This window comes from Nannobrachium achirus (assembly GCF_963921795.1).
Source record: "Nannobrachium achirus genome assembly, chromosome: 6".
Taxonomy (NCBI): domain Eukaryota; kingdom Metazoa; phylum Chordata; class Actinopteri; order Myctophiformes; family Myctophidae; genus Nannobrachium; species Nannobrachium achirus.
In genome coordinates this window covers 73,441,423-73,468,922 of record NC_137815.1, presented here as the reverse complement: position 1 = coordinate 73,468,922, position 27,500 = coordinate 73,441,423, and the positions used below count along the sequence as shown (strand labels likewise).

General features: G+C 44.5%; 1 protein-coding gene across 1 annotated transcript in view; it reads right to left on the bottom strand.

Annotated features, from left to right (window-relative positions):
* celf4 (CUGBP, Elav-like family member 4) overlaps nucleotides 1-27,500 on the bottom strand; it is a gene marked incomplete at its 3' end in the record, with an annotated part of 153,001 nt that overhangs the window by 70,699 nt on the left and 54,802 nt on the right. Inside the window, exon 2 of the mRNA XM_080729064.1 lies at nucleotides 5,326-5,408. Coding sequence (XP_080585190.1) covers nucleotides 5,326-5,408 — 83 coding nt within the window. The remainder of the gene's footprint in view (nucleotides 1-5,325; nucleotides 5,409-27,500) is intronic.

The following is a 27,500-nucleotide window of genomic DNA, read 5'->3' as shown; positions in this document are numbered from 1 at the left end:
GACTGCATGCTGTGCCATGCTCAGCTCAGAGCTTTTATTTCATGTATTTTAACCAGGAAGTGTGAATGCCCTGCTCTCCTCCAGGCCCATGTGGGCCTGCATGGCTGCAACATCATCAAGGTTGGTGTTGGTGGGAACGACTCTGATGATGAGAATAAAAGCCCTCTCCATGTACTGTTACTGTAATACACCAGGCTACACTTTGAGAGGGAAAACACACTTATGCAGAGCTTTGGTCCAGTTTGTGCTGTGTGTGTGTGCGCTGTGTGTGTGTGTGTGTGTGTGTGTGTGTGTGTGTGTGTGTGTGTGTGTGTGTGTGTGTGTGTGTGTGTGTGTGTGTGTGTGTGTGTGTGTGTGTGTGTGTGTGTGTGTGTGTGTGTCAGAGGACACAGGGAGGTGAGTGGTATGAGTGGGTGGGTGATGTGGGAGGAAGAAAGAGAGAGAAAAGAGAGAGACAGAGACAGACGAAAGTCCTGAAAAACTGCTGCTACTTTACACCAAGCTACCCATAGATTTATTTCTAACAGCAAACGAACAACTGTGTTTTTTGTTGGTGTGTTTGCTAGCTCTGCTTACACATGGCTGTATCCCCTCCATTCAAGTGTATTTTTCTTTTATTGTTCTGTCGGTTTTCTCGTGCAAATAAAACGTTTCTGTTGCACATAGAACACACTGTGAAGTTGTTTACAAAAGGTTATAATACAGTAGCTGCTAAGGAGACATGATGTCATGGGTGTATAAAATATACCAAACTTTATGCACATGTACAGCTGAGGATGCTTTTTACGTTCTCTTTGATCTTTTGCCTTTTGCACCCTCTTTCTTCCCAAGTCATTATTACTTATTATTTTATCTTTAGATGTGTTGTTTTTGTTGTTTTGCTGTTATTCTATGTATACCACTGCATTGTCTGAAGGAAGCCGAACAAAACATGTTTTACTCTTATGTACAAAAGACGTAACAATAAAGTACAACCTTGAACCTTGAACCTTGAAATAAAGCTCCTTTTGTCAGACAGACAGACAGAGAGAAAGAGAGAGAGACAGAGAGTAGAAAGTGGCTGTACTGTGGTGAAATGTCCTGCTGCCTTTCACAGAGGAGGCCTGGTGGCCGTTCTCTTCTTCCTAATGAAGTCATTTGTTCAGTTTTACTGGCTTCACCTCTGCTGCACCACAAAGACATGTCTCCTTGTCTCCTAGCTTGTCTCCTTGTCTCCTTGTCCTCTGCTTCTGCCGTGTGTGTACGTGTCTCATACCTTACTGTAGGTGCTGGAAAGTAGTTGAGTACATGCACTCACGTACTGTACTTCAGTGGGACAATTTAGAAGTACTTTTACTTGAGTATTTCAGTATTTTTCTCTGATTCTTTTTTTTTTTTACTTCTTTCTATCGTTTTAGCGATTTTAATGACATTCATTTCAGTGGTTGGGTCATGCGTGCAAGTGGCTAAATATGTATTTTAGAGACAATGAGCCCATTCCCAAGATGCACCACAATCATTCATGGGCACAAGTGACTTATGGGCGCTAGTAGTGTTACTGCAAATAGTAATAAAGAGATTGCGGGCTTATTGTGTCTAAAAATACACATTTAGGCACTTGCACGCATGCATGCAAGTCATTAAAACCGCTAAAAAAATAGAAAGAAGAAAGAACTAAAAAAAAGGCCTCCTCCACTCCTGTAAGGCCCGTCCTGTGATATTACATTAGTTTACTTAACATTCTCCATCGATCAAACACAAACCCTTTACCGGCAGTGGCGACGCTAATTAGCGCTTCGCTAACACTAAAACAACGTTGATTCACTGCTACTCCAATTAACTCCATTAGGCGGTACGACTGCAACGCTACCGTGACAAAAACATTAGCGTTAAAATATTCAAATGACTAACTAACGAACAACGGGTTAGAACAGGGCTATTCAACATCCCCCTACCCACTGAGACCTGAGACCTGAGACTATCCATTCTACAAATGCCTTCTACATCAGTATTCTCACACCTTATTACACTCATATATCGGACATTGAGTCAGACAATAGCAACAGAAGCAAATAATAAAACATCAAGTGGAGGCATATTCTAGTGTGAGCAAAATCACATTCTGGCTTTGGCCACATATTTAATCTCCCCCTCTTTCTCTTTTCCTCTCTCTTTTCCTCTCTGTCTCTCTCTCTCTCTCTCTCTCTCTGTCTCTCTCTCTCTCTCTTCACTCTATCTCCCCCCCCCCCTCTTTCCTTCTGAATAATATTCCGGTGGGGAAGTCAGAGAGAGAGACAGAGAGACTGAATTAATAAATAAAAAAAAGTCAGACCATGCCTGCCTCCTCCGTACATACTCCCACTCCTCCGCTCCTCTCGGCAGCACGTCTGTGATGTCATAATCACTCACATCAAAGGCGTTGCGCTCAACACGGCGACCGCCAGCCTCCCTGGAGGCGTCATTAAAAACGAACAGAGCCGAACGCAGCCAGGCCTGACAGGGAAGCATCAAAAAAACCTCCCCCAACACAAACACACACACGCACATGCGCGCGCGCTTGAGTGTACGCGTACTGTATTCATGCATGCAAGCAGAAGTTACATTATTATACAGTACTCGTGTGGAGTTGCATGAGCGCGCACGCGCACGCAGGCACGCACATATCGTCACTGTCGGGCAGAAACCTTGTATCTCCAAGTTTCAAATGTGTAAATCTTTTCGCAAAGTAAAGCACTACAAGGCCGTCGCACAAAAGTAGTGAAAACAGCTGCATCTACAAGCGCACAACGCCTCGCGGTGCGAGGCGTTGTGTGCTTGTAGATCGTCTGTTTTCACTAGTTTAAATCATTTAAAAATGATAAATTCAAACAGACAAGGTCTCCACCCGACAACGATGATATTATTTTTATTATTGCGACCGTAGGTCGCAGTGTAGTATGTGAACCGTCACAGCTCGACCGTACCTCCGTCTGTCTGTCACACCTGACACTGTGGTTCCCCTGACACATCACTGTGACATCACAGGTGACATCACAGTGATGTCAGATACTCACAGCAGGGATCTCCATATATGGGCATAAAAGGGATCTCCATATATGGGCATTAAAGGGATCTCCATATATGGGCATAAAAGGGATTGTGTATGTATGATGTCAGACGACAGAATCCATATATGGCCAAGACAGATTTTCGACCCTTAGGCATCTTACTGGTATAAATATAATATTCGCAATATTAAACATTAAAAAGTACAATAATCACACTCACACGCATACAGCAAGATGTTTATCCATCCCACAGGGATGCATGCAGTGTTGTTTTTGACAGCAAATTTTAATTAAATGTAATTTAGTTGTAGTCATAATTTTGTCACCTGAAAAGTTTTAGTTTTACTCATTTTAGTTGACTGAATATCATAAGATTTTAGGAGACTAAATCTACAGTTGATTTAATCAACTGAAATGTATTTTGGCTAAACAGGCCTTGATTGGGGTCCGTTTAGCCTATAATGCATGTCAAACTGGGGGTCCTTGAAATTAAAACAGTTAAGAATCACTGCTAGAGCCACAAAGATCTTCTCTTATGGTGGTCCCTGCACGCCGTATCTTTTCAAACGGGGGTCCGCGGGCTAGCGAGTGTCAATTTGGGGGTCCTTGACATCATGACAAAGTTTGAGAACCGCCGCTGAATTAGACGTGGTGTGACAAGTGACAGCGGCACGCGGGAGTGTCATGGCGTGTGCGTCTCCTGACAGGACGAGATGATGATGATGTGCTTGTGTGTGCGTTTCGCCTTCGCACACTCCTAGCGCCGAGCATGCAAATACATGTACAAATGTACCACCCACCACCCGCTACACACACACACACACACACACACACACACACACACACACACACACACACACACACACACACACACACACACACACACACAGGCAGGGGTGTCGCACCAAATTCTGGGCCCTGGGTACAAGGATTCACTGCGGGCCCCCCATGAATGTTCTTCATAGGGGGAGGGGGTTTAACCCATTTAGACTGGGAACGCATTATTTCGTGAAAAATAGCAGATATACAAGCTCACAGCGCGGCTGCTATTTTTGAAGTCTTTGACTATTTCAAATCGTTTTAAAAAAACAATGTTTCTATGTCAGTATTGCTCAAACTTTTTCACGTGAAGGACCCCCAAACCCCCCCCCCCCCCCCCAGATGCAAAAATTGAGTTACCAATGTTCGCTTGAAAAATACACATATTCAAAGATTTGCACACATTTTCACAACTTTTCGAAAATAGCAGATCTACAAGCTCACAGCCGCGCTGTGAGCTTGTAGATCTGCTATTTTTCAATAGCTAAGGTATAAAGTAATGAAGGCCCGTCCACCTTGGGCCCTAGTAACTCAGTTCCACTCCCCCCCCCCTCCCCCCCCCCCCTCCCCCCCTTGTGACGCCCCTGCACACATTCACTCTCTCTCTCTCTCTCTCTCTCTCTCTCTCTCGCACGCACAGATGCGCGCACACACTCAGACACACACGCAGAGTGGAACAACTATAAATAGTGTGCTCCGCTAATGTGATTCTGTGTGTGGCTTTTCCCTGTGGGTTTGTGTGTGACTGTCAGAGAGAGGGAGGGAGGGGGGAGGGGGGAGAGAGAGGAGGGGGGGGGGCTGTCTATAAGAGGGAAGGGGGGGGGGGTTGCGCACGTCTGATGTGCAGTCTATGATAAACACAACCTGAAGAGTGGAAAGAATACGAGTCCCTGTTGGATACGAAACAAATGTTTACGTGTGTGTGTGTGTGTGTCTGTCTGTATGCGTGCGTGCGTACGTGCGTGCGTGCGTGCATTTATGATTATATCCATTTCAATGTGTGTGTTTAACTATTTAAAACCAAACCATTTAAAGAGTTCCAACTAAGCAACATTGTCAACATACTGTAGCACTCTGCAGACTTCAACCGTGGGTTTTTAGAGACAAACATTTCATTCTATCCTTATTGTATATTAAAAAGAAAGTATATCTTTGTGAAAGAAAATATTTTTGCGAAATTGCCTTTTGAAAGCACACTCTTTTCCCCTTCGTTTGTGTTTCCACTTTCCATGTGACGGTGCCATCATTCTAGAGCTTATCAGAATTGTATTATAGTTACTGATTTAAGATGTGCGTTTTAAAATATTTTCTAGTCTGGTGTGTTTGTGTGTGCGTGTGTTTGTGTGTGCATGCGTGCGTGCGTGCGTGCGTGCGTGCGTGCGTGCGTGCGTGCGTGCGTGCGTGCGTGCGTGCGTGTGTGCGTGCGTGCGTGCGTGTGTGGTCTTTCAGGGGAACACTGCTGCTGTGTGGACTGACTTACCCCTGGCAGGGTCTTCTGCTCGTGCAGTGCATTCTGGGCTTTCAGGGCAGACTCTCTGGCACAGTAGGTGAGGAAGGCACAGCCTGGAGACAGAGAGAGAGAGAACATGGAGAGATGAGTTCATGAGAAGAACAGATAATTACCTTTCTAGGCTAACTGGGGACAGATCAGAGCTGTTGTGAATCAGGCTCTATTAATGACCCCATATTTCTTTGGATATCAGACCTGCCAACCCATACGCATTTTGCGTAGTAAGCACGCATTTTAAGGCTCTGTACGCAGGTACGATATTTCCCCTCATTGCTACGCAACTTCGGGGGATGGGCGCGGCGTGGTATAACAACACATTCTGCAGCAGCAAACGAGGCGAAGATTTTTGCAACCTGCCGTGTAGTTCCTCCCAGGCACCACTTGAATGGTGTGTGAATGGGGCGCATGGCGCTGGGGAGCACTAGAACAGAAGATATGCTCGTTTTTTTCGGCAGAAGAAGAATTGAACCGGATGCCATGAGTTTGTTTTGGTTTTCAGCGCGGTGCAGCATGTACACTTACGCTACTCATCATAGAGTTATAATAAGAAGCTACTCATCTCATAGCTATCGCCGCCCGGTTTGTACAACAGCGATATTAATACGATTAATTTATAAAGAAGATAAACGGAGAATGGCCGTGTTGTGCGAGTCGTCGGTGTCGCCCCTACAATGCTGCCGTGCAACGAGTAGTAGTCTGACTAACAGGTAATATATTAAGATAACACTCAGCTAAGGTGAATTCACATGTCAGCAGCCACGATGGTGAGAATGAAATGGTTGTTATGTTGTTGTCGCTCCTCTCCGCAACGCGGTTAGGGTTTTGAAAGTCCTATGATGTCTATGACATCATACCCTTTTATGCCCATACATGGAGATCCCTGTCTGTAGAACCAGCCACACAGATATGGGCTGTCTTGGCCATCTGTCTTGGCCATATATGGACTCTGTTATGTGGCCGATGTGGCCTCCATATATGGGCATTCCCATATGAAGTCCTGTTAGATACAGGCTCAATATATGGGCAACTCCATATATGGGCATAAAAAGGATTCTGTTAGTGTGACATCACAGTGAAGCCAGAGTGTGATGTCAGAGCGACAAACCCATAGAACCACAGTGTCAGGACTCAGGAGTGACAGACAGTCATAGATACACACATACGGACAAGCTGTGACCGTTCACATACTAATCTGCGACCTACGGTCGCAATTACACAATTATTACACAATCACACATAAGGGAGAACATAGCCTGTGATATAGATGAGGTCCTCTGGCCAGACAGGAACTGGAGACATGATGCCTAAATCATGTACCCAAATAAAACTTTTTTTGGCTGCATATTCGTGTGCTGGACCCAGCATCACTGAACAAAAAAAGCAACGCACATGTCTTCACTGTCGTGTGGAAACCTCATTATGTCCAAAATTCTACCTTTTCAGAGTTCAAATGAAAAGTACGGCAAAAGTAGCAGATACAAGTTTCGCGGTATCATTTTGAGGGTTACATGTCTCCATTCCGACATCCCCCCATTCCAACACCTAACCCTAACTTTATGGAAGTGTTGCCACTCCAACAATAAGAAGTCAATGTTGGAATGGAGAGCAGCAGGGACGTGCTGGCCATTGGGAAAAGCGGGACAACTCCCGAACGGCCGGTTCATTCCCAGCCGGTCCAGGCCGGCCATTAGGAAAAAAAGAATAAATAAAATGTCGGCCTTCGTTCCATTTTGGGGGCTGGGCGGCCAACAAAGTAAATCGTCACTGTCGGACAGAAACCTCGTGTCTCCAAGTTTCAAATGTATAATTTTTTTTCGCAAAGCAAAGCCCTGCTTCATCATACAAGGCCGTTGCGCAAAAGTAGTGAAAACAGCAGATCTACAAGCACACGCCTACAAGCACACGTGAGGCGTTGTGTGATTGTAGATCGGCTGTTTTCACTAGTTTGAATTCATTTTTAAAATGATAAATACAAAACAAACTGTTTTGGACATACAAGGTTTCTACCCGACAATGACGAAATATAACTCACTGGCTTGTCACTTGTCATGATCTGAAAATGGCAAATCTTTGAGTAGCAGCAGCGCTATAGAGAGATCTCTCTCTATAGCGTGCAATGAGGGCCTCTACAACTCTTTTTCCCGGGCTGAATCAGGGGCCCAGCATGTCCCTGGAGAGCAGCCCCCCATTTTGAGCTCGCAGATCTGTTACTTTTGATGCTTTTGTGTGACGCTGTGCTGTGATCAAGTATAGGGAGTCAATTTACGAGAAAAAAAAAACACAAAAAGTTAGAATGTGGAGACGAGATTTTTAGGCTCGACAAAAACAGCACACGCACGCATGCTCACACGCACACACGCGCGCACACACACACACACACACACACACACACACACACACACACACACACACACACACACACACACACACACACACACACACACACACACACACACACACAGACTGAGCCTGCAGCCATCGCTCTGAAACTCTGCCTACATGGTCTCTCTGGGAATTCTGGGACTGTGTGTGTGTGTGTGTGTGTGTGTGTGTGTGTGTGTGTGTGTGTGTGCACCAGGAGACGCTGCATTCAGGCAGCAGCTCACAGAGGGAATGAAACAAACTGAGCATGTCTGTGTTCGTACAACAAACACAGAAAATAAAAGTATAGCGACAGATGGGTGGATTGTGGGGCCAGTGTGATGACGCGGAGGGCCGGTCAGTCGCTCTGTCACCCCCCTGCCCGCCAAGCACATCAACATCTCTCTCTCTTGCCCTCTCTGTGTAGAAATCCATGCTGTTACGCTCTCTTATATTGAACACGCACCGAAAATAGCCGACCTCCAAGCTCACAACGCGTCGCAGCGTGATGCGTTGTGAGCTTGGAGGTCTGCTATTTTCGTATTTCCACCAAAGGCCCTTTTAAAAATGTCAGCCCCTGCCTCTCTAACATTCTCTGTACGTCCCTGCTCTCTCTCTCTCTCTCTCTCTCTCTCTCTCTCTCTCTCTCTCTCTCTCTCTCTCTCTCTCTCTCTCTCTCTCTCTCTCTCTCTCTCTCTGGAATAGCAGTTATCCATCCGTCCATCGCTCTTCCCTGTCTCTACTGTGACAGGGAAGAGACGTGTTACTTTATGACAGTACACACCCCCCCCAAACCCCCACCCCCCACACCCACCCGCCCACCCACCCCCCCACCGACCCCCACCCCCCACACCCCACCCCCACAATGCAGTGCGTTGTCACTGTCGAGCAGACACCTTGTATCTCCAAGTTTCAAATGTGTATGTTTTTTTTTCGTAAAGTAAAGCCCTTCTTCATAAATGGTAATTAGTGCATTTATATACTGTAGTGCCTTTAACCAAGGCGCTTTACAGAGATTGTGCATTACATTCACCCATTCACACACACATTCATTACATTCACCCATTAACACACATGCACCGGTGGCAGAGGAAACCATGCAAGGCACCAACCTGCTCACCGGGAGCAACTAGGGGTTCAGAGTCTTGCTCAGGGACTCTTCCACATTAACTCCATGGGGGAGCCCGGGATCAAACTGCATGGGAACCCTCCGTGTTCAAATGACGGTTTCTCTACCCCTGAGCCACTGCCGCCCACATCATACAAAAAATGTCGCAGAAAACTAGTGAAAATAGAAGATCCACAAGCACACAGCGAGGCTTTGTGTGGTTGTAGATCAGCTATTTTCACTAGTTTACATAATTTTTTAAATGATAAATGCAAAACAAACTGTTTACAAGGTTTCCACCCGACAACAACAAGGGGTTTTCTACGCACCTGGGCTGACATGTGGGGGGTGGGGGGAAGACGATGGAGACGCGGTGGGGGGTGGGGGGGAGAAGCCGGGGGGACGATACGTAGCCTGCCCCCCCCCCCCCCCCCCCCCATCCATCACTGTCACTGCATGTGCTGACCACCTGTCAATCAATCCACCTGCAACTGCAACTATCTATTATGTTCTTACAGTGATCATCTTATTGATTATGTTTACCCTTGCAGTCCCGACAGAATCGTCTTACTGTATATCTCCATATATTTAACTCTTTCTGTTTATTTTTTTATTACCAGGCAGTAAGACTCACTAATCGTGAGATAAGCGACCGTCACGTAGCATACACAAACTTTAGAAGGCAATGGTAGCCAATCAGGAGGGAATATGGGAAATGGGACTGATCCATGTTGATGACATGACTTTAGAGATATTGTGTACCGCTTTGTGTGATTTTAGGGCAGAATCTGTAGGAGCAGTGTCCAAAAATGTGTTTGAAAAGATGGGCCTGATGGTGGCGCTAAAAGGGACAGATCCATGTTGATGACATGAGTGTAGACCTACTGTGTACCGCTTTGTGTGATTTTAGGGCAAAATTTGTTGGAGCAGTGTCCAAAAATGTGTTTTGCAAGAATCGACCTGATGGTGGCGCTAGAAGAGGGCCATGTGAGAAATAAGGTGGAGGTTGTGGTTTGGCAGCCAAGGAGTGTGTGCAAAGTTTGGCATGGATAGGGGAAACGATGGCGGAGATATGAGTAGGGGAAAAGTGTGATGTGTGACAGACTGACAGACTGACAGACAGACAGACAGACAGACAGACAGGCGGTGGAGGTTTTGATAGTAACTGCAGGGTCGCAATTATGTTGTCCGGGAACGATCCTCTTACTGTATATCTCCATATATTATTTATATCAAACATATAATTTTCCAAATGTCTGTCTGTCTGAGTGTCTGTCTGTCTGAGTGAGTGTCTGTCACAGCGTTTCTCCTCAGTGGCTGGAGCAATTGATCTGAAATCGCATCACCATAAGCATATGAACACACCTGACATAACTGTGAAGCCTGTTTGTCACTTTCACAAATCATATGCTGTATATTAGCATTTTTATGGTGTATCTATATCTATTCTGCATCCAGCTTGAGGCATATCTATTCTGCATCTAGCATGAGGCAACATGTTTAACCAGCTGTGTGTGTGTGTGTGTGTGTGTGTGTGTGTGTGTGTGTGTGTGTGTGTGTGTGTGTGTGTGTGTGTGTGTGTGTGTGTGTGTGTGTGTGTGTGTGTGTGTGTGTGCAGGCGGGTGGGCGGGGGGTCGTTTGTCTTGCCCTGTTACAGATTTTGTCCAAAAATCATGCAGATCGGTACACAGTATCTCTGTAGCCATTAAACTAAACGGGTATTTCTTACATTGATGCTCCTACATATTATCATGCAAGCACCAGTTAAAGTTACTTTCCATCCCTCATATACTGTGTGCACAGTGCACATCCCATAACCCACACACTGCACATCATTTCGGAGCTCATATCTTTGAACGGGTAAGGGCTAGTTTATATATATTTTTTATTATAAATGAACGTCCATACTCAATCGTACTACACTACAGCATCACACAAACACATCACAAGAAGCAGATCTGCAAGCTCAAAACCTGACACGAAACGGCGTGTTTCCATGCTTGCAGATCTGCTACGTTTGCTATTTTTGAATTTTTGGATCGTGAAAAGTAACAGGTTGTGTTTCTTTCAAATGTTTAATATTCCAACGAATCGACAGACCACGTAAACATTATTTTGTAAGTTGTCATGCAAAAATATAGCCGAGCTTGTTGATATTTTTACAGTTTTTGGAAACGTTTCGCCACTGATGACATGTTCCCAAATTGGGGATAGATTATTAATCGAGTATTTTATTAAACGATCAATTATAGACAACAAAATAGCTTCTGAAGACATTTAAACGATAAAGGAAGATGACAACTATCTGACATCATCGAAACCCTGTTGCACTTTTAAATGCAGGTGTTGTCCTGGTTCAGCTTTGATGCGAGACGCTGATATGGTTTCTGCTCAAAAGTCCAAGTAACTTCAGTGCTATGAAACAGACTGTGACTCATTTTCAGGGCTTTGAGCGAGACACAAACAAAGATTGCTAGAGACAAAAAGAAAATGCTTAGAACTATGAGACGGTGGGGGTTGGAAGTGAAGATCTCCTCCTCTTTCTTGAATCAGGGGATCAGGTGTCGTCACGCGTGTGTCAACAGAACGTCCTCCGTTGTTAGAATGGAGAGCAGGAGGGGACAAAGGAATTACAGTTCCTTTCGGGGAACGTCAGAGACGGAGCTTCATAAAAAGATTACAATACTGAGGAGACGAGGGGAAAGTGTGACACACATTCTGTCTCTGTCGGGTGAAAAACTGTATGTTTTCAGGATTCAAATTCAAAGACAGACACAGTAAGAAAGTAACAGATCGACATGCTCAAGCTTTCCAGCTTATTGCTGATGTGATACTTTTATATTTGTGCGACGCTACGTAGTACAGGGTGTTCATTTACGACAGCGGTTCTCAGGGACGTGCTGGCCATTGGGAAAAGCGGGACAACTCCCGAACGGCCGGTTCATTCCCGGCCGGTCCAGGCCGGACATTAGGAAAAAAATAAAAATAAAATGTCGGCCTTCGTTCCATTTTGGGGGCTGGGCGGCCAACAAAGTAAATCGTCACTGTCGGGCAGAAACCTTGTATCTCCAAGTTTCTAATTTATACATTTTTTTGCAAAGCAAAGCCCTGCTTCATCATACAAGGCCTTTGCACAAAAGTAGTGAAAACAGCAGATCTACAAGCACACAACCGTGTGCTTGTAGATCGGCTGTTTTCACTAGTTTAAATCATTTTTTAAATGATAAATACAAAACAAATGGTTTTGGACATACAAGGTTTCCACCCGACAACGACAAAATATAACAGGAAAAAAAAAATGAGGGCCTCTCCAACTCTTTTTCCCTGGCAGAATCAAGGGCCCAGAACGTCCCTGGTGGTTCTCATGTAAAAAATGAAACCAAATGGACCTTCATTTTACCTCTCAACAGTTCAATTATCGTTAAACAGCTGCATTACTTCATTTACAATAAGTCTATACTGTTGTTTCCTGTTGAGATTGGCACATTTCACCCAGGTTAAAACAATTCACAGGAGGCAAGCAGTGAGCACCCTGTGATGGGCACTGCAATGTAGTATAAAAATGCACTGCATTGCAGGCGCTTTCTAAGAAGACCCGTGTGACATGTGTGATCTGGGCAGCTTATTGCCCCAGGAAATGTGCCAAGCTCAATAGGGAACAGCGGTACAATTGTAGAATGTAGAAGAATTGTTATGTCGATCAGTGTTCGCCTGTTGTTGACGATGCTACCACATCAATGTTGTTGACGATGGTACCACATCAATGTTGTTGACGATGCTACCACATCAATGTTGTTGACGATGCTACCACATCAATGTTGTTGACGATGGTACCACATCAATGTTGTTGACGATGGTACCACATCAATGTTGTTGACGATGGTACCACATCAATGTTGTTGACGATGGTACCACATCAATGTTGTTGACGATGGCACCACCACATCAATGGACAACATCTTATGGCAGGATTCCCCATGCAATCAGTTTTCCCCAAGGGCCAAATTATGTCTAGGGTACCAAGCCAAGGGCCACAACATTGCAAGGGGCGACGGTGGCGTTCCCGCTACTCCAGCGACATTTTTCGTCGTGTCGGAGTCCAAAACCGTTCGTTTTGAATTTATCATTTTAAAAATGATTTAAACTAGTGAAAACAGACGATCTACAAGCACACTTGTGTGCTTGTAGATCTGCTGTTTTCACTACTTTTGTGCGACTGCCTTGTATGATTTGCGAAATAACTTACAAATTTGGAGATACGAGATTTCCACCCGACAACGACGATATACTAGTGTTGTTGCTGCTCTTATAGCACCATTATTACTGGGGTTGGTGTGGGCCAGACCCGCCGTGGGCAGCAAATGGCCCGCGGGCCGCCTATTGGGGAACCCTGTCTTATGGAATGATAACAAACTACGGAAAAACACAATAAGTTGAAATATGGAGATGAGAGGTTTCTGCCCGACAGCGCCGATTTACTGTACGATTTTTCCTCTAATAGCGCCCTCTCTCTCTCTCACACACACACACACACACACACACACACACACACACACACACACACACACACACACACACACACACACACACACACACACACACACACACACACACACACGTGATAGGATAGACCTTAGCTTTGTTCTCATGCATATCACCGGGGGCTGTTTACTCAGTTTGCACGTCGACACCCGACACCGCCATGTATGTAGAAGCTAGCGTTAGCCTCGCGGCGGCCCTCCCGCGAACATCTCGCTGTCTTTAACCTCCAGGTCGCCCCGACGGCGGGCCGCTGGGGAGAGGAGACTCCGCCCGTCGCTGTTCTTTTTTTAATTAACGAGGACCTTCTTCTCTCTCATTAGGCAGAGTAGAGGCTGGACGCTGACAGCTCTGTCTCCCTTATCCTCCCCCCCTCCTCTCTCTCTCTCTCTCTCTCTCTCTCTCTCTCTCTCTCTCTCTCTCTCTCTCTCTCTCTCTCTCTGCGCGCTGTCGCGCTGCGCCAGTGGTGTCACACCATATTCTGGGCCCTGGGTACAAGGACTCACTGCGGGCCCCCCATGAATGTTCTTCAAAGGGGGAGGAGGGGGTTTAAACCCATTTAGACTGGGAACGCATCATTACGCGTTATTTTGTGCTTTACCTATTGAAAAAAGCAGATTTACAAGCTCACAGCGTGGCACCGAGTGCTATTTTTCTTTAAATCGTGAAGATTTTCTTTGAATATTTCAAATCCTTCTTTCTATATGTCAGTGGTGCTCAAACTTCTTCATTTGAAGGACCCCCCCAAATTATATGTATTTTGCCACGGATCTCAAAATATTTAGTTCCAGGGACCCCCCCCAGAAGCAAAGTTTTAGTTACAAAAGTTTGCTGAAGAAATACATACGTATATTCAAGGATTTGCACTAATTACTTGCAGATCTGCTATTTTTCAATAGCTAAAGTATAAAATAATGAAGGCCCCTCCACATTGGGCCCTTTAGTAACTCAGTCCCCCCCCCCCTTGTGACGCCCCTGAGCGGCGCTAACGCTATACATGCCAGTGCCGATCGGGGTCTCGCGGGAGCTCGCGTTTGTTTGTGTGTGCAAAATAAGCCTTAAGCCTTCCCCGATTCTCACGCCTCGACACACACGTGACGACGGCGTGGAATCAGTAAGTTCAGACACACACACACACACACACACACACACACACACACACACACACACACACACACACACACACACACACACACACACACACACACTAATGCATGCACGCACTCAGATGAAAAAAAAAAAAAAACAAGAGTCAACAAACGTCCAATTTATCATCATTGTCACACCAGTCAGATGCTTGGCAGGCTCTGCTCTGCTCTGCTCTGGGCTGCTGGTATCTTCTAACGGAGACCCAGCGCTTGCTTTGCTTTGCTTTGCTTTGCTTTGCTCTGCTTTGCTTTGCCCAGGAGAGGAGCAGAGATAAGCTGTTTGTTTCTGCTGTCAATGGGAGGCCAATTTGGTTTCCAATCACTGCAAATTCCAAATCAACAGACAAGCAAACCCACCATGCAAGCATGCAGCACCGCAGAGGAGGATCTGAGAGCGAGGGGGGGCGGGGGGGAGAGAGAGACGGATAAGATCTGCAAGCCTCTGTGAACAGCATCCCCCTGTGTCCTACACTGGGCTTCTTATCACAACCTCTGCAGACACCCTAAAGGGACACACACCCACCGAGAGAGAGAGAGAGAGAGAGAGAGAGAGAGAGAGAGAGAGAGAGAGAGAGAGAGAGAGAGAGAGAGAGAGAGAGAGAGAGGGGTGATGGGGACAGGCATGTCGTACCAAATTCTGGGCCCTGGGTACAAGGATTCACTGTGGGCCTCCCCCATTATTATTTTGTGCTTTAGCTATTGAAAAATAGCAGATATACAAGCTCGCAGCGCGGCACCGAGTGCCGCGCTGCGAGCTTGTAGATCTCCTGTTTTTGAAGAAATCGTGAACAATCCTTCTGAGTTAAAAAAAAAAAAAAAAAAAAATATGTTTCTACGTCAGTGTTGCTCAAACTTTTTCATGTGAAGGATCCCGAGAAAATATATATATATTTAGTTCCAGGGACCCCCCAGAAGCAAAATTTGAGTTACAAATGTTCGCTTAAAAAAATACATATATTCAAAGATTTGAACTAATTTTCACAACTTTAAAAAAAATAGCAGATCTATAAGCTCGCAGCGCTCCACCTTGGGCCCCATTAACTCAGTCCCACTCCCCCCCCCCTTGTGACGCCCCTGGATGGGGAGTATGGAGAAGAGAGAGAGAGAAGATGAAAGACAGAGACGATAGGGAAAGGGGGAGGAGAGATGTATGAATACTTATGGTAAGGGAAGGGAGGGGGGGAGGGGGGAGAGGGAGTCGCTGAAGAAAAGAGAGACTCCTCTTCCAAATCCTCCCGCTGTCACCAGCCCTCATTAAAAAGACACGACGACTCGTCGTTGGGAGCGGCGTGGAGCTGCGACCTTGTCAACTACATGCACGCCAGCGGTTTTTCAATCTGTGGGTGGGGGATCCCCAGATGACAGTGAAGAAGTGACGATTTAAGGACTTTTAAGACCTATTTAATACCTTTAAAAGAGAGAGAGAGAGAGAGAGAGAGAGAGAGAGAGAGAGAGAGAGAGAGAGAGAGAGACTACTGCATCAAAGGTAATCAACAGGCCTACTACAAAAACTGGTCCAACTTTGGCCAGATTGTCAACTAATTTTTAAAATATGATTTTTGGGGAGTCATAGCCTGAAAAGGTTGAGAATCACTGAACTCTACTGGAACAAAACCCTTGACTCCGCTATACAGATCCTTCTCGAAAAATGTGAATATTGCATAACAAAGCATTGCAGATGCCCTAGCACCACAAATCATAACAGACTTCTGAAACTTCCCACTGGACTTCAAGCAACTCTGACTTTAGAAGGTTGACTTTTTGAGGGTTTCTTTTATAAATACTTGTTTCGAGTGGTCTCGTGTAATATTGTAATATTCTGAAATATGGTCTTTTTATATTCATGAGCTGTGTGCCATAGGTAGCTCAGGAGGTAGAGTGGGTTGGCCAATGCTCCATGGGTCGGCGGTTCAAATCCCAGCTTCTCCTGTCTACATGTAGAAGTGTCCTTGGGCAAGACTCTGAACCCCAAGTTGCTCCCGGTGAGCTGGTTGGTGCCTTGCATGGTTTCCACCGCCACCGGTGTATGAATGTGTGTGTGAATGGGTGAATGTAATGCACATTGTAAAGCGCTTTGGATAAAAGCGCTATATAAATGCACCATTTACCATTTATATATATATAAAAAAAAAAAAAACTTTTAGAATAATTCACTGGATGTCCAATGTATCTAGAATATATGAAAGTGTACTTTTAACAATATGCACATTTTTCGAGAAAGATCTGTACACCTCCACACTGAAGTAGGAAAGGATGAGCCACCGAACTCAGAGAGTACGAAGGTCCTCCAGAATTCATCGTGCTCCTCTCCAGATACAGTACAGCACATGTGCTGAAAGCTCAAAATGTCAAACTGTACTTTTTTTTTTTTTTTTTAAGTCAGTTCCCTTTCATCCACCTTATTGCCCGCCCGCGAGAAAATGCAAATCGTAAATCCAATTCCGGCTGCATCATAATTGAATTGAAGGCTCAGCCGAGGTCCGTTTCAGGCAGAACAAAGTTCCATGGCATTTCAGGGGGGCCTCGGTTGTAAATCCATTCAGAATACTGTAGTTTCACATCGGACTCCATTCCTGATATGATTAACCTTTTCTTTATTTGCTCCATATTCAAGGCTCTTCTGCTCCATGCTAATCATAGCATCTACGATACGAAAGGTTGAGGCAGAAAATAAATCATGTCAGTTCATATCACTGGGTGTGGTTCAATGTACAGTATATTTATTGCAACTGTAGGTCGCAGTTTACTGTCAGAACCGGTACAGCTTGACCGTACTTATACTGTATGTGTAACTTATACTGTATGTGTAACTTAGACTGTATGTGTAACTTATACTGTATGTGTAACTTATACTGTATGTGTAACTTAGACTGTATGTGTAACTTATACTGTATGTGTAACTTATACTGTATGTGTAACTTAGACTGTATGTGTAACGCCTGACACTGTGGTTCCCCTGACACATCACTGTGACATCACAGGTGACATCACAGTGATGTCAGATACTCAGGGCAGGGATCTCCATATATGGGCATAAACAGGTGACATCACAGTGGTGTGGCTGGTTCAGACGACAGGGATCTCCATGTATGGGCATAAAAGGGATTGTATGTTGTGGGAACCACTCTGCCCATATATGGACTTCATATCCATATATGGGTAACTGGTCCGATATACATCACTGGCCAGACGGCCAAGACATGGCACGAGGTCGCTTGTCACCCTGAGGTGTCTTACTAGTACATATATACTGTGTGTGTGTGTGTGTGGGTGTGTGCTGGGGGGGAATCTCAATATTTCTATGTTTCCTTATTTCAACTAAGGGTTAGGGTATAGGGTTAGGTTTTAGGGTTAGGGTATAGGGTTAGGTTTTAGGGTTAGGTTTAGGCATAGTTTTACTGAGGTTAGGGTTAGGTTTAGGCATAGTGGTTAACATTCACCAGGTTAGCATTCACCAGTGTCGGCAGCTTAGCATTTCACCAGATTAGCATTCACCTGCGTCGAACTAATGGGACGTCGAACAAATGTTATGACGAAATGTCGACCCGTGTGTTTGTGCGCGTGCGTGTGTGGGTGTGTGCGCGCGTGTGTGTGCAGTAGATGCAGGGTGGGCTCCCCATTAACACATCGGATGCCCACGTGGTGTCTACAAGTCAATTTCTTTGATGTCGCTGGAGGCCCACGACGCGTTTGACGCGTTGTACAGTAAACTATACTGTACTGTATCTACTGCACTTGGCTACCGCGGTGATGAAACAAACTCCATTTCCCAACATGCAGCGCGCAATTACGTCACCCGGACGTGCTGTGTGTCTCGTTGACTTCCTGTTTAGCGGCTGCACAAAAATGCTGTTTTCTCCGGATTCTCTTCCTTTTTTAATTTTTTTCTCAAAACGGCAGCCTCTTCTACATGCCGTAACACAAACACTGTGGCTTAGAAATGATAAAAAACGGTCCTGACTGAAAGAAAAGATTTTCGCGAAATAAACAGGACATACTCGGATTACATTTACTCGGATTACTTTTCTCGCCAGTACTCTCGCCGGTAGGTAAAATGACGCGTTGCAAATTAAGACGTCAAAACCACGTGGGTGTCCGATGTGTTAACACATTATTAGCTTGCTTCACATTCATACAGTGCACGGTCACACACACACACACACACACACACACACACACACACACACACACACACACACACACACACACACACACACACACACACACACACACACACACAGTCTTAGGGGCGTACTGCTACACTACAGTAATAGTCCAGTCATTTTAGGCCAAAATTAGGCCAAACCTGGAACAAATTGCAATAGTAGCAAACTCAACTGATTTTGTATCCTCAATATGCCCTTAGTGAGGGAAAAAAAGTCCCAAGGAATCCCACTGGGGCAAAGTTTTGAAAACGACCTATCTACCTTCACTTACTATACACTACAATATAAAGGAAAAAATTACTGAAAAAAAATCTGCTTTAAGTGGGATATGAGGGGTCAAACTAGGGGTTTTTAATTATTCTGAATCCATTGCAATCATTTGTTTTGCACGAAAAACATTCCTTGGGCCAGAAATGGCCACTCAAAACGTCAATTTTCATCCATTTTCAGTCTTTTGGGGTCCGTTTTTAGCCCAAGGAATGTTTTTCATGCAAAACAAATGCTTGCAATGGATTCAGAATAATTAAAAACACCTAGTTTGACCCCTCATATCCCACTTAAAGCAGATTTTTTTTCAGTCATTTTTTCCGTTATATTGTAGTGTATAGTAATTGAAGGTAGGTAGGTCGTTTTCAAAACTTTGCCCCGGTGGGATTCCTTGGGACTTTTTTTCCCTCACTAAGGACATAATGAGGATACAAAATCAGTTGAGTTTGCTACTATTGCAATTTGTTCTAGGTCTAACCCTAAAATGACTGGACTATAACTGCTGCTGCTTCAATGCAGACTCATTTTTCTGTTCAGGCCGCTCCACACCACCAGAGCTGCTGGTTCCAGCCGCTCCACACCACCGGTGCTGCTGGTTCCAGCCGCTCCACACCACCGGTGCTGCTGGTTCCAGCCGCTCCACACCACCGGTGCTGCTCCTCCACACCACCGGTGCTGCTGGAGATTAAGTGCCTTGCTGAAAGGCACCTTGACAAAAGAATCCACTCGTCCGAGACAGTTTGCCCTCCTGGCCCCCAAGTTGTGGAATAAACTCCCTGTCGCACTTAGAACAACGGACTCACTCGCTACCTTTCGCCGTGGACTGAAGACTCACCTTTTCAGACTCCACCTAAACCCTTAGCACTACAGAAAAAATCAATGACCATACATGAAGCTAGTCAGCATTTGTTTTAGGTTTTTTAGAACTTTGATTAGGCTGGCCGGCTGGCCCCGGCCAGCCCTGGGACAGCGAACGGCTAACACTCCAGTCACGAGTGCACCACTCCTCTGCAACCTTGGAGTCTGCTTGGTCACAGTATTAAGCCGTTCAGGCCTAGAATTATTTCATGCTTGAACTATATTGAAAAATAGCAGATCTACAAGCTCACAAGCTTGTAGATCTGCTATTTTTGAAGAATCGTGAAACATTTTGTGCAAGTCTTATATTTTCTCCCCTGTCTTAGTTATTTAATATAAAGTAGTGTGTGAGTCAAGGGTGTATTTATCACATGTCACCAGTGTTACTACAATTTAGTTATAAATAACTTTCAAATAAAAAAAATCTTCGATTGTATATCTAATATTTTAGAAGAATCTTTCTGTAAAAATGCCATGTGGTGTATGATGATAGGCAGATGTTGATTTTTGACCTGAAAACAGCACATTTTGTCAACTATGTTACCGTCAACTAAATGACCCTGTAAAGTTAAACTTATTACACAAAGAGTAACATAGTTGACAAAAAGTCAACTAAGTTACTTGTCCAAAAACTCCCGCAATTTGATATTGACCCACGTCTTCCTAAATCCCTCTTCTAAATCAGCGGTTCTCAAGCCTTTTCATGTCAAGGACCCCCCCAAATTACATGATCTCAAAATATGTTGTTCCAAACGACCCCCCCCCCAGAAGCAAATATTTCAAAGCAAAGTTTTTGAATATATCTTTTTAAAAGCTAAATATTTGCTTCTGGGTGGTCCTTGGAACAACATATTTTGAGGCCATGTAATTTTGGGGGGTCCTTGACATGAAAAAGTTTGAGAGCCACTTATCTATATTCTAGAAGAAGGATTTAAAAGGCATCTATAGAAGACTTCAACATTTTTCAAAAAAGAAATAGCAGATATACAAGCTCACAGCGCGGCACCGAGTGCCGCGCTGTGAGCTTGTAGATCTGCTATTTTTCAATAGTTAAAGTAGTACTATGTAACTTTTTTTATAAAACAAATCTTAAAATTCTCCTAACTATTAAAACACAAAAGTTTTAGAAGATCCGCGCCGTGAATTTCAGCCTGTAAAGCCTTCTCTATATGTAAACTGAGATCCTTGCCGTGGACCGGATCTCGCGCCAAAATTGCGTCATCACACTACCGGCCAATCACAGCGAGGGTTATACAACTGCCGGCCAATCACATCGCATCTTGAAGTGGGGTCGCCATTTTGTTGTCGCCGGTTTGTACCATCCAGTCTCTAGGTAATTTCGCCTACCAGGCAGGGTGAAGGAGTGTATCTCTGGAATTACTGAACGCACAGGAACAAGGGACCCCTCCAAAGATAGATCTCAGCGAGGTGGAGGCAGACGCGGGGGTCTGAAGGTACGAAAAACGGCCGAAAGACGCGGACGCGACCGCGGTTCGCTATAGGGCTAATGACCACTAGGTGAGCAACTTACACAGTATGGCTTTAAAGCGTAAAAATAATGGTTAAAGTGGTTCAAATCTGAAGCGACAAAAAAACGCGTATACCTAGCGGCCGGTCTTAATGCGTTAAAAAAGTGTCACTTGCTTCCATGGACCCCCGCACGCGTCCCTACGGGGAAGCGTCGGTACATGCGCTATAGCTAGCATCGCTGCTACGCGGGGTTTCTTGTCCCATTAGGAGAGAGAATGGAGGGCAGGTTTTGTGTCGTCTCCTCCTCATGACAAGCTCTTCATGAATGCATTCATGATGTCATACATAATAATACACAGCCCCGCGCAGCCGGGGACTTTCTGGAGCTATTAATTACTTTGTACCCGCCGCCATTATGCCGCCGCTCGCCTCCCAAAGCTAACGGAGAAAATTTTATTGAGAAGGATTTCTACCAATTATCCCGGGCCTATTAATTCCAGGATTGTCCTCTCCTCTCCTCTCCTCTCCTCTCCTCTCCTTGTAGGTGTTTGAATATTTTTTAACATATTTTGATTGGCTTATACGTCAACACAGCATTAACCACTTCCTGGGTCCGCTGGAATTTCCCCTCTACTAGTGACTCTGTTGACAGAGACGATCTACAAGCTCAAGACAAAGCTTGTAGTTCTGTATATCTTCTGCAAAATGTTTGCCAGAATTCGTCCGAATAAGCCATGCATCCATCTGCGTCGCGTTGTGAGCTTGTTGATCTGCTATTTTCTGCGAAAGCTTCCCCCAAGATAAAAGAAAGTAAAAAAAATAAAAAAATAAAAATATTAATAACTTGAACCCTCGCATCCCAATTCCGAGGAGAACTTCTGCCAAAAAATAGTAGATCTGCAAGGTTCGTTGAGAGCTTGCAGATCGGCTATTTCCGGCAAATAAGTTTGGTGTAGAGGTAAAAAAGAGCAGACCAAGTACAGAGTGAAAGGTCAAGTTTACAAAATATCAACGATTTAAGTGGTTAAATGTCTGAAAATACACATTAACATGAATCCAACATAGACTGATGACAGTGCTGTCAAACAAGTCTATGAATCTATCTATGAAGTCGATGAAAATCTCCACCACACATTTATACTTTATTTAGAGGCGGGGGTCCCTGCTTCATCTCTCTCAGCTAAGGGGTCCTTGGCCTGAAAACGCTGAAGACCGCTGATTTAGAGCCCTGAGGGACGCTCAACCAGATGATTTTAAGTATGTTAGAAAGCCTTATGATAATAATGTGTTTCACAATGCTGAAACTTTGTCAGGAAACTTTGTTAAAGACAAATTGCAGTCAGTCAATAATAGACATCACCCCCCCCCCCCCCCCCCCTCCCTTCTGGTTCTGTTAGCACCTTTAATACCTCCTCCAGAGAGGCTTGACCAAGGACAGCCTTTGCTCACAAAACACTGGAATATATAATAATATATATCTTGTAGGTTCCTTTTCAAAAGACTGACCTTAAGACAAGAAACTTTTCCCACTCGATTTTTTTGGTTAGTGCTATAAGGCTTAGATAATAGTCTTCAATTCACCCGGGTCATGAGTATAGAGAATGGAAACAAGCCATGAAAATAACAGAAAACATTCTGCGTTGAGAGAAATGCCCTTTAAAAGCATCGGTCTCGTTAGGGAAGGGGGGGGGGGGGGAAGCATAAAGAAGTGTGGAATTGAGTCGTATTCTGAAGGGAGTTTTTTGATTCAAGCGTGGCTGATTGTGTAGCTGACACTTCATAAGCTGGATTTGATTGTTACAATCCGGTTCGAAGGACCATAAAATGATACCAACACAAACACAATTAGGAGCTTGTCGAACAGAGAACATCTTTCCGAACGTATTATGTATTGTGATGCGCTGTGAGCTTGTATAGATTGGCTATTTAAATCAAATGTTAGCCCCAGTATTCTTAGGGGTAAGAAGGGAGCTTGTCGATATTGCGACATAGCATCTGTTCGGCGGTTCATTCTTTCGACACGAGTGAATGTCAACCTTGTGAAATGCTAACCTGCCGACGGGGGTGAATGTTAACCTCTATGCCTAAACCTAAACCTAACCCTAAACTCAGTAACCGTGACGCGGTTGCGTAGCTAACCTGCAGACGCTCATAGTCGAAAGAATGACTTGTCGAAAGAGCGAGATTTCCCCGTTAAGAATAGGGGTATTTCGGGGCTTGGCCGAATCCGTCATTCCTTTGCTGAGTCAAACATCACAGCTTTCACCGTTGGAATTGCATTACGGACATTGTACATTTTTTAGTTTTTTTGTCACAGCGCAACACATGGTGAAGTATTGTAGCAGCCTTCAGGTAACTGCAACAAACACCAAGTAAGGGTGCCTGTGAAGTCAAAACAGCGGTTTGGTTGGTCTCAGGACGTTGTGTAAACACAATCCAATAAAAAATACTAACTTTGAAGCTAAAGAAATAACGCACCTAGCCTAAGGACAATCCACTGTGATAGTTATGAGAGAGCCCGCGAAATCTAGCAACAGGGGCAGCCGAAATCTAGCAACAGGGGCAGCTATGAAAAAAATCGACTAAAGCAGGTATGAAGGGGTATGATAAAAGGCAGATTTAACCCTATATGTGTTTTGGTTTAAAATCACAGACATGGTGGCCTCCTGTTGAATCCAGACTCCAAGCCCCCCATGTGTTCATGCATGGCATCATTCTGGCAACGCGGCTCCGTTCGGTAATTCAATAAAGTGAGCGGCAGTCCGTCATGTCCCCCTTCACCTACCCTGACCTTTCAGATCATTACTCACCACGGAGGAACAGACAGACAGGAGGACGGGAGGCTATTTTAGGTTGGGGAGCCCGGCAAGGTCCTTCTCTCTCTGGGAACAGAGCTTTCCTCTCCCCTGGCCGTATCATCTTAAAATCTTTAATTGGCAGCCGTAAACCCTGATTAAATAAAAAAGCACTTTGAAGCCCCACAATACGAGCTGGGAGAATAGCACTGTACCGTACGATACAATACGAGCTGGGAGAATAGCACTGTACCGTACGATACAATACGAGCTGGGAGAATAGCACTGTACCGTACGATACAATACGAGCTGGGAGAATAGCACTGTACCGTACGATACAATACGAAGCTGGGAGAATAGCACTGTACCGTACGATACAATACGAGCTGGGAGAATAGCGCTGTACCGTACGATACAATATGATCTGGGAGAATAGCACTGTACCGTACGATACAATACGAGCTGGGAGAATAGCACTGTAACGTACGATACAATACGAGCTGGGAGAATAGCACTGTACCGTACGATACAATACGAGCTGGGAGAATAGCACTGTAACGTACGATACAATACGAGCTGGGAGAATAGTACTGTACCGTACGATACAATACCAGCTGGGAGAATAGCACTGTACCGTACGATACAATACGAGCTGGGAGAATAGCACTGTAACGTACGATACAATACGAGCTGGGAGAATAGCACTGTACCGTACGATACAATACGAGCTGGGAGAATAGCACTGTACCGTACGACGCAGCAGCCACCAACAAGAGGGACCTGGAGAGAGAAAACCCAACTTCAATTACCGTTCAGAGACCAACGTCGTCAAGCTCCTTTATTTCATTCTGTAAAACAGGCCTTAAACATCAGAAGCTGTTTAATGAATACCCGTCTGGAGTGTGATATTTTTTCAGCCCGAGTGCGACAGAACCAAGGGGGGCAATATTATGAGCAGTGGTGGAAAAAGTACTCACATTCTTTACTTAAGTAAAAGTATCAATACTGCAATGTAGAAATACTTTTACTACTAGTAATACTTACTACAAGTAAAAGTCCGGAATTCTAAATTTACTTGAGTAACATAGTTACATGAAAATGTACTTGAAGTACCAAAAGTAAAAGTACAAAATGTTTGAACAATAGCTGATCTACAAGCTCTCAACACGTCGCGACAAATACAATACCAAATGTTTCCTCTGCCATCGGTGTATGAATGTGTGTGTGAATGGGTGAATGTAATGCACAATCTATGTAAAGCGCTTTGGATAAAAGCTATATAATTGCACCATCAGCTGTTTTTGCAACTTTTGTGTGCGAAGTAGCGTGTCAATTCACCAAAAAAAAAGAAAAAAAAAAGGAGAGTGACACAGACAAACCTTTAACACAGTCAGACGTAGAGTGAGTGAACGAGTTGGAAAAGGAGAAACGCAGCCGCTGCTAAGCAGGTGAAGTATGAGATTCAAAGGGACGTTATAGCATAATCTTGTATTATCTTGTTACAACATTTGTCACTGATAAAAGAAATATATATATGGGGCATAAAATAATAATGGGAGCATAGTGATTCCAGTTCTAACTAAATGTATAACCAAATAATCCCCCCAGTCTGCGCCCAAACGAGGTTATGACCATCTTTGAAATGAAAGTCATTACACCACCACGGCCTGGGTGAATACTCAACGCTGATTGGCCGGAAGGGTTTTTTCAATAAATCCAGATAACTGGACATGTCCAGCAAAACCTCCATTCCGGGCTGAATTAGTTTTACTTTTTTACAGTTAATGCATGCCATTTCTCAGAAATACACACAGAATAATGGTTTGAAGTTGGCCACCGAACGCCCGGGGGTTTAGTGATAAAGTATACTGATTATTATGACTAACAAAAACAGTTGGAAAGAATAACAACAGCCACAATGCAAGCCCACATGTCTTCCCTGTACCCTGATCCTCTTCTAGCTTTGACTCCTGCCTCATCTAGACTTGGTTTGATCCTCTTCTTGTATTGACTCCTGCCTCATCTAGACTTGGTTTGATCCTCTTCTAGCTTTGACTCCTGCCTCATCTAGACTTGGTTTGCGCGACGGCGATGCACCATGAGCTTAACACGCTGTCGTCTATTTGTATCACACTAGTGCAGGGGTCTTCAACGTTTTCAGGCCAAGGACCCCTTAGCTGAGAGAGAGACGAAGCAGGGACCCCTTAGCAGAGAGAGAGACGAAGCAGGGACCCCTTAGCAGAGAGAGAGACGAAGCAGGGACCCCTTAACAGAGAGAGAGACGAAGCAGGGACCCTTTAGCTGAGAGAGAGATGAAGCAGGGACCCCTTAGTAGAGAGAGAGATGAAGCAGGGACCCCTTAGCAGAGAGAGAGAGATGAAGCAGGGACCCCCACTACATATTGTATAAAATTGTGTTGAAGATTATGTTCATAGATTTCTTAGACATCTTAGTCTTGTTTGACAGCACTGTCATCATGTTAGAGTAATGTGTACTCTCAGATATTTAACCACTTGAACCGTCAAATACTTTAGTCTGCTCTTCTCTTCCCTCTACAAACCTCTTTGCCAAAAATATCCGATCTACAAGCTTGCAACGCCTCGCAGTGCGAGGCGTTGCTAACATAGTGATGTGTCACTAACATAGTGATGCGTCACTAACATAGTGATGCGTCACTAACATAGTGATGCGTCACTAACATAGTGATGCGTCACTAACATAGTGATGCGTCACTAACATAGTGATGCGTCACTAACATAGTGATGCGTCACTAACATAGTGATGCGTCACTAACATAGTGATGCGTCACTAACATAGTGATGTCACTAACATAGTGATGTGTCACTAACATAGTGATGTGTCACTAACATAGTGATGTGTCACTAACATAGTGATGTGTCACTAACATAGTGATGTGTCACTAACATAGTGATGTCACTAACATAGTGATGTCACTAACATAGTGATGTGTCACTAACATAGTGATGTGTCACTAACATAGTGATGCGTCACTAACATAGTGATGCGTCACTAACATAGTGATGCGTCACTAACATAGTGATGCGTCACTAACATAGTGATGTGTCACTAACATAGTGATGTGTCACTAACATAGTGATGTGTCACTAACATAGTGATGTGTCACTAACATAGTGATGTGTCACTAACATAGTGATGTGTCACTAACATAGTGATGTGTCACTAACATAGTGATGTGTCACTAACATAGTGATGTGTCACTAACATAGTGATGCGTCACTAACATAGTGATGCGTCACTAACATAGTGATGTGTCACTAACATAGTGATGTGTCACTAACATAGTGATGCGTCACTAACATAGTGATGTGTCACTAACATAGTGATGTGTCACTAACATAGTGATGTCACTAACATAGTGATGTCACTAACATAGTGATGTCACTAACATAGT